Source organism: Microtus ochrogaster, chromosome 10 (genome assembly GCF_000317375.1).
Source record: "Microtus ochrogaster isolate Prairie Vole_2 chromosome 10, MicOch1.0, whole genome shotgun sequence".
NCBI classification, from domain to species: domain Eukaryota; kingdom Metazoa; phylum Chordata; class Mammalia; order Rodentia; family Cricetidae; genus Microtus; species Microtus ochrogaster.
Window position 1 is genome coordinate 8,142,619 of NC_022016.1, and position 8,709 is coordinate 8,151,327.

Sequence of the window (8,709 nt, forward strand, 5' to 3'; positions counted from 1 at the left end):
GCCCCCCCACACACACAAGCCTGCCACGCGCTTCCGAGGGAAAGAGCAGAGAGAGTTTTGGACTCTGAGACCTGTGTTCAAGGCCCTCGATTCTGGTCTCCCCAGCCCCAGGCAGCCATGACAGCACATTCTCAAGTGCTCCACTGAAACTGACAGCCATATTTCTACAAAGTCCCTAGCGGGCCACCATGCTGCCCCTGGGTGCCCAGGCCTTTCTTACCCTCCTGTAGCTTCACACTCTGGAGGTAGAGGGGGTTTCTCAGGACGTCACAGCGGCCTGGCTCGTCCTCCTTAGTGAAGAGCAACAGGTCTGAGTAGGCAAACAGTGTCACCTGTTAAGGGAAAGAACAAATACAACACTGCCTTGCTGTCCTCTGGGATGCAGGGAGCCACAAGGTCCACTGGAGGTCCAGGAAACACACCCATACCGTGTCCGGCTGAGCCAGAAAGAACTCCAAGGGTGACACTGCCAATCTCCAGTGACACAGGCTCACCTGCAGTGGGGGCAGCAGTCTGCCCTTAGTTTTCTATACTTCCCCCACTCAAAGTAGGGACAAGAAGGGGAGAACGAGGAGGAGGAGGAGGAGGAGGAGGAGGAGGGCAAACAAGAATGGTTCTTGCCTTCACCTCTCCGGTAAGAGCCTTATTCAATTCAGGTTCTGGGGTATCCCCAGACCTCACCCCACACCTGACTCCTTCAAGCTTCTTCTACAAGCCCTCTGTAACGTGAAGGGGAGCAGCACAAAGTAATATTACCAAATCTCTTGCAGATATTTTTGAAGTGTACCAATGAGAAACTGGTTCAAGAAAAGAGCAGCTACTTGTATATGATGCAGGCTTCTACGTAACCGCTAATCTACATAACCGCTACTAACCGCTGATCTCCTTTATGCTCCAGACACAAAGGAAAGGCTGTATTTAGATATTGTACATAAACAGACAGATGTGCTTTAGGTGAAGGAGCCCACTTGCTTCTCTATATCCACAGTTTACACTGTTCTTTCTTTCCTTGATCTTCCCTAGAGTAGCCTTTCCTTAAAGCCACAAATTCCTATTTTAGATTCTATAATAACAGGCAACCTTACCAAAAGCAATCTATAAATTCAACACAATGCCCATCAAAATCCCAGCAAAATTCTTCACAGACCTTGAAAGAAGAGTGCTCAACTTCATATGGAAAAACAAAAACCCAGGATAGCCAAAACAATCCTGTACAACAAAAGAATTTCTGTTCATCACAATCCCTGACTTCAAACTCTACTACAAAGCTACAGTACTGAAAACAGCCTGGTATTAGCATAAGAACAGACAGGAGAACCAATGGGACCAAACAGAAGACTCAGATATTAATCCACACACCTTCGAACACCTGATTTTTGCCAAAGAAGCAAAAAAATATCAAATGGAAAAAGAAAGCATATTTAACAAGTGGTGCTGGCATAACTGGATATCAACATGTAGAAGAATGAAAACAGACCAATATTTATTACCATGCACAAAACTCAAGTCCAAATGGATCAAAGACCTCAACATAAAGCCAGCCACACTGAACTTTATAGAAGAGAAAGTGGGAAGTACACTTGAACACATTGGCACAGGGAACCACTTGAGGAAGACCTTGGAGGAGGGTTGAATCGGGGAGGGGAGAGACAGAGAGGGGAGCAGAGAAAAATGTAGAGCTCAATAAAAATAAAAAAAAGTAAAAAGATTCAATCACCAATAATAATAATAATAAAGAATTATTAATTATAGGAACCGCTCTTTGAGTGACCAAATCTGACATGCCATTTCTTCTGAGGAAAGAAGAACCAGCCGGAAAGGCTCGGCACATCTGAAGAGTGCAGTGAGTGATTTGCTAGCCATGTTTAAACGCCAGCATGCTGACGCTGAGCTAGCAAGCTGTTAAAGATGACCCTACAGAAATACAAGAATATATAAACATGAACATGTAAGGACATTCTCAGCAGCACTTCTGTAACTGAAAAGAAATAAAAGTCGGCCATGATCGTATAATGAACAATCCTGGTAATCTGGTAGCTGAGCTGGAGAACTGAGAGTTACAGGCTATTCCTGGGTACACAACGAGGTCTAAGCTAACCTAGGCTGTGTGGTGAGAACTTGTCTCAAAAAATGTATATTAAAACATATATACATATATAGTGTGCATATATATACATATACATATGTCAGCAACATCAAAGGCCCACCTGCCATCTCAAGTGTCATTCAAACAGAAGCTGGAAGTAATTAGGGCCACAGAGACAATTCAGGGATGTCCTTAAGCCGGCTATCTCAGGGCTATGTCCCCTTCCAAGAGGTCCCAGAAGCTCTAGAATTCTTGGCTAGAAGGGGTTTTCATAGTAACTCTGCCCAACCCAGTTTCCACACAGCATCCCAGCTGCTAGCACGTACTCTTGCCTTACTAAGTCCTAAGTAAACAATGCCATTGCTCTCCACAGCTCGGGCAGGTTAAGTGACTTCCCACAGCCACACCGCTAGGAATCATTCCTGGGGTCCACAGTAGACAGAGAAAGAGGTGGTGCTGTGTGGTGCCTGCGGCAGAAGAGACAACAAATTCAGCAAGCATGGAAGAGGATGGGGTGCTCAGGAGGATTTCAGTGAGGGGCTGTCTGAGGAGCACTCTGCAAAGTCAAGGAACTGTTGTTCTAGGTAAATCCTCATGTTCCCAGTCAGGGAAGGGCTGGCTGTTACCTCCAGACCCATAGGGAAGCTGGCAGAAGAAAGTTTGGAAGAGGAAGTCTCTGAGCCTAGAAAATAAAACAAAAACAACAACAACAACAACAAAATAAATAAGGCCACAGTAAGGTGAGAAAACCCTAAGCCTCTGTCCCAGCCTGGTTCCCACAGCTGAGAATATGGTCTAGACAGGAAGTGATTAAGGCATGAGAGAAAATTCCCTCCAAAGGTCGGTCAGGCAAGGGCAGGGCTGGCACAGGGCTGGAGGCAAGGCAGATGGCAGGCATTCCAGAGCAAAGCGTCTTATGGGCAAGAGCCTCACCGCCCATAAAGTGGTGGGCTCACGTCCACACTCCAGCTGCCTGTGTCCCACCATGGGCCCTGGGGCCTTTCGAGTCTCACTTTCTTCCAGGATGCGCGTATTTCCCAGAGTTCAAAGATTTAGTCATGGAATTCTTTCAGCTCGGACAGAAGGTGACTTCTTCCCAGTTGCCCTAACCAAAGCCTTCTCCTGGGAACCCGGCCATAAGCTAGGTTGGTGCTTTAGTTAATGGTAAACCCAATGAGTCAGTGTGAAAGTGAGGGTGGCAAAGCTGACTGAATCCTCAGTGAGCAGGACTGTTGCCAGGACATGTGTATAGGCGGCTGCCATGAACACACGTCTTTAATTCCAGCACTCGGGAGGAAGGCAGAGGCAGGCAGTTCTCAGAGTTCATGGCTAGCCTGGTCTACAAAGCAAGTTCTGGGACAGTCAGGGCTACACAGAGAAAGCTTGTCTTGTAAAATTATAAACAATGAACAAACAAAAAAGGCCACCACAAAATGCCAGCCTGATCTGGATGTGCGAGCAGCAAGTTTGTGACTTCTAGATGGGAGGGCCAGAGCAGCTTGTGCTGTGGTACTGGAGCTGCTCCCAAACATCAGCATGCTCAGAGAAGAGACGCTGGGGTGGGGGTGCGTTCAAGGGGTGCAGATCTCCGAACTGCTCACCACCTTCCAGCTAATGGCTCCACTGCGCAGAGAGGCTGCCGTGCTCCCTGGACAGTGACTCCTGCGGCTCGAGGGTGCCCAACCCTCAGAAGCTCCCACCGTGACTGCTGCTTCCCATTTACAATTGGAGGAACACGAGACGATACCAAAGCCCTCCCATGTGGCTACGATCCTACTTCAAGAAGGGATCCACTTAATTTTCTTGTCCTCAAACCACCTCTTTCAGTCTTAAAGATGGAGTCTCTTTTAGTTCTTTGAGATGCAGGAGGCAAGGATGTGTGTGAGAGTGTGTTCAGGGTGGTAAAATGCTACTATACTTTTGTTTTTCTTCCTTTGTCCTTTACAAACATACCAAAAGCACCAGGGATCATGGAAAGCGTTACACAGCCAGAGAACCAAGTACTAATTCTGTCTCCCTTCCCCACCAGGCTTGGGGTTCTTGGACTCTGGTTAATGTCAAGCAAGCCTCTCACTGGGCCCCTCTCCTCTCATCGAGGACGCTACAGGGCTAATTTGGGATCATACATGTAGCATATATGAGCCGTAAGGAGCAGTAAGTGCCTGTTGTTTGTGGAGTTCGTGGTGATCGAGACAAGAAGGAGTATGCTAGACATACGAGCACATTCCAGGTGGCTGTTATCCCTAACTGGCTTCCTCTGGTTACACTAAATATACAGTCACAACTCAGCAGTTCTGACCCTGCACACCTTCCGTGCACTACACGCATATGCATGGAACCCAGCCCCGAGAGAGTTCTCACTCTTGTAACACCTGGATCCCCTCTCCCATGGGAGCAAGTTGGGGGGAGACAGGATGAACTCCCTAACACAGCAGTCCAGAAGTTATGTCAGCAGTCCTAGGGATGAAAGCAGGCAGTAAGGGGAGAGGGCTGTGGTGAAGGCCGCAAGGTGAGTGCAGAGCCTGCAGTTGAAGGAAGGGTAAGACTTAAATCAGAGGTCAGGGCTTAGAGTTGGGGGTGAGATTAAAAGCTGGCCAGGTAAGAGGAAAGCCAGGGCTCTGGGCCAGTATGGCAGGCCGCTGGCTCGGGGAGCCCCTGAGAACACGTCTCAGACGCCATTGTCCTTGCACGTAGCCTTGACCCTAACACAGCTGATTGTGACAGACTAAACTGTCAGCCCGGATGGCTTCCTCCTCGGAGAAACAAGGAGGGAACCAACAAGACTGTAACTTGGTGGCTGGGGAGTTAACCCCTCTGCCATGGCAAAGCCACAGCTGATCGTGTAAATGAGAGAAGCTGAGCATAGTTAACAGCCTTGGAGATGCCTGCAAGGGTTGGAGGGTGGAGGGTGGCTGGTCAAGTCGGAGATGAACAAAGCAGGGCTTCAGCCACGGGGTGGGGAGCACAGGAGCAGGGCACAGCCCACCTCTCTGGTCGAACTAGAGAAAGGCACAGAGTGTGTGGTCTCTCCAGAGAATGAACCAACCTCAGCAGAGACGAAACCTAAATGAAGGAAAGTCAATGGGCTTCTCCTCCCCGGGACACACGCGCACACACTCTCGGGAGTGTGCCCTCCGTTTCTCAGTAAAGCCTGCATTCTGCTTTCCACACTTTGATGACTGACTGCCCTTGGGTCATGCACAACAGGACTGTGGAGGCCCCGTCACACTGAAAAACCAGAAACCACCAGCACAGGAGGAGCAGGACTGCAGTGTCCCCAGGCAGCCACCATAAAAGAGGCTGCGCTCATCTGGAGCAGAGCAGCTCTGATCTACTTGCTTACAACTAGACAAAGCAAGCTAGTTTCATGTGTTAGTTCCAGCCATACAGAGTGACCAGGACAAAGGGGCTGCAAGGGGCCAACCTCAGACCCTGCCCTTTGCCTCAGACATGTACAAACCCATTGCTCAGATGGAAAGGGGCCAACCTCAGACCCTGCCCTTTGCCTCAGACATGTACAAACCCATTGCTCAGATGGAAAGGGGCCAACCTCAGACCCTGCCCTTTGCCTCAGACATGTACAAACCCATTGCTCAGATGGAAAGGGGCCAACCTCAGACCCTGCCCTTTGCCTCAGACATGTACAAACCCATTGCTCAGATGGAAAGACTGATGAGGAAGGCAGAAGTCACCAGAAGCCAGAAACAAAGCTGGAGCTAGATCTAGGCTTCCTGATCTTTCCACAGTTCCAAATTGCCGTTCTTCCTGGCTTCGAGCCTGAGCTTCAGCAAGCAAGCACTCTGATACCACCCAGGACCTCCTGGTAGCACGGTCAGATCCCATGGCTCCAGCGTCTCTTACAGTTTCCATCCCAGCTCTGAGCTGGGACCTGGCCAATTGTGTGGGTGAGGGAGGTTGTCCCAGCTAGAGATAGGCTAGATGCGGAAGATGATGATGACACAGGCCTTACCCTGACCCCTGCTGACGGGGCTAGAGGGGGGGTGGGGGGGCAGGGAGGGTTGCCAGTAGCCTGAGCTCTCAGGAGGGGGTCTGGGTTTGGGCTTATACAGAAAGACTCCAAAGTTCCTCTAACAAATCTCTTTGGCTTGTAACTTTAAACTTCTCAGGTACTTCTCTCAGCTTAGTTAAAGGTTCATCTTTCTCCTTAGAGGAACTCAGGATAAACAATAAAATGCCTTTATGGCCTGGAGGTATGTTTTGACCATATCAGTGACTGAATCTTAGAGGCAGTGAGATTGCCACTTTAACTAGTGGGCAAGCAAAAGCTGGGTAACCACTTGGTAAGGCCTTTGGTCTCGACCATGAGGTTGCAAAGAGAAGGAACAGGAAAGCCAGCCCAGCTGGGCGCGCCTTACCTGGGAAGCTGTGTTCCTCCCCTCATAAAGCAGCAGCTCCTCTGACAGCAGGAGAGTCCGGGCAGGGTTACAGAGATCTAGGGGCTGAAAACCAACCACGCTGAGTGGTAGCACAAAGGGCAGCTTGCCAAAGCCCTCCTCCTAACCCTGACCCCATGTGCCCCTCACACCCACAACGGAAACAGAAAGAGTGCTCCAGTCCTGCACAACCAGACCTGACCGATGGAGTTGCTCTCGCTACAGGAAGTTCAGCCACATGCTCAGCGCCTTTGCAGTCCTCCCCGTGCCCGCCCCTACACCAGACTCCTAGGCCCTCCCAGCCATCCTCTGTCCCGCCTAAGCCACACAGAAAGGTCTCTGCTGTCGATCCCAGGAGGCATCTTGAGGGCCCAATGCCAAGAGACTTGGCCACTCATGCGTGTCTCTTCAAGGCCAACTGGGTCCCTGCCCTGCTCAGGTCCCAAGCTGAGCAAAATGCCTCCTTTACCTCATCCGTTTCCCCAGCAACCAACTCCTACTCAAAGTCCTCATCCCGCCACCCTGTCCAGTCAGGCTCTGACTGACCACCCAGAAGCTTATCCCATGCTCCACAAGTCCCCGACCTCAAGCAGGGGACTGCAGAAAGATAGAGAAACAGCATGGACTATGCACTCCAGCAGGGATGAAGCTTCCAAAGGAGGCTGGGGAAAACTGATGGAGAGCAAAGCAGGTCTGTTCATCAAGCCAGGGTGGTGGGACGGGGTGGTAGGGGCGCCTGGTGGGGACAGGGGCACCACAGTAAGAAAGGGGTGAGGCAGCTTCTGGGGGACGGCCGCTGGCAGGTGCTCACTCTCTAATTCTTTGTTTTGTACATGTAACCGTTGTGCCATTTTTCAATCTTGATTATTTCTTTTTTCTTTCTTTGTTTGAGACAGGGTCTCTCTGTGTAGCTCTGGCTGTCCTGGAATTCTCTCTGCAGACCAGGCCAGCCTCTACTCAGAGCTCTGCCTGCCTCTGCCTCCCAAACGCTGGGACTAAAGATGTCTTCCACCACTGCCCAACTTGAATATCTCACAATTTAAAAGTTTTCAGTTTTTAGAAGTCTAAAAACTAATTTTAACTGGGCGTGGTGGCACATGCCTTTAATCCCAGTGCTCAGGAGGCAGAGACAAGTAAATACTTATGAATTCAGCCTGCTCTACATAGTGAGGTCCAGAACAGCCAGGGCTATATAGAAAACTTCTCAAAAAAACAAAACAAAAAAAACTAAACCTAGTTTAATTTTAAAAAAATTGTGCTATATCTATTTATGTGTGTGCACACACACACATATATGTCAGGTCTGTGGCGGGAGCACAGGGCACAGGTGGGAACGAGGCAGGGAAGTTTGCAGAAGTCAGGCTCTCCTTTCCCCTTGTGGGTCCCAGGAACCACACTCAGGTTGTCAGGCATGGCAGCAGGCACTTTTCCCCACTGGGCCAGCTTGTTAGCCTTAATTTGTAATAAAAATTAAAAGACAAAACCAAATATAACCAGGCAGGTAATATGCATCTATAATCCCAGTGTTTGGGATGCTGTGGAAGGATGGTGAGTTGGGGCACCCAGTCTAAAAAGTCAAGCGCTGTGGATGGCCCGGTGGTTGTGCGGCACAGCAGGAGCAAACAGAGATGGGGAAAGTGGTGGGGAGCAGTGGGAGAAAATAAGAGCTTTTATATTTATGAATGTGTAAACAACCTAAACACTCATGTATGTGATATCTGAATGGCAGAACTAATAAAGATTTTAGAGGAAAGAAATGTAGTATATTTTTAATATTCACCATTTGATAGCTGTCTAAGCTGTTTCCAGTTCCTTGGAATTGTGACTACACCAGCAGTAAATATACGTGCAAAGATCTTTGTGTAAGAAATAGAGTCCTTTGGACACACATTCAGAAGTGGTATGGGTAGGTCATATGGCAATTATATATTGATTTTAAAAGGCCCACACACTGAAAATGTGATAACCATATGCAATGAATTTTATTCAGACAGAAAAATAAATAAATTAGGGCATTTGCAGAAAAATGGATAGATCTAGAAAATATATTAAGTGAGGTAACCCAAACTTAGGAAGACAAATATGGTATGTGCTTTCTCATATGCAGAATCTAACTTTTTTTTAAATATTTATTTATTTATTATGTATACAGTATTCTGTCTGTATGCCTGAAGGCCAGAAGAGGGCACCAGACCTCTTTACAGATGGTTGTGAGCCACCATGTGGTTG

The 8,709-nt window shown here is 48.6% G+C and overlaps 1 protein-coding gene across 5 annotated transcripts in view; it reads right to left on the minus strand.

The window, feature by feature from the left end:
• Rgs3 (regulator of G protein signaling 3) overlaps positions 1–8,709 on the minus strand; it is a 124,097-nt gene that overhangs the window by 60,452 nt on the left and 54,936 nt on the right. For all 5 annotated transcript variants that reach the window (XM_026781910.1, XM_026781911.1, XM_026781912.1 and 2 more), the window contains 2 exons: positions 6,463–6,546; positions 221–332 (listed from right to left, as the gene is read on the minus strand). In XM_026781910.1, coding sequence (XP_026637711.1) covers positions 221–332; positions 6,463–6,546 — 196 coding nt within the window. The remainder of the gene's footprint in view (positions 1–220; positions 333–6,462; positions 6,547–8,709) is intronic.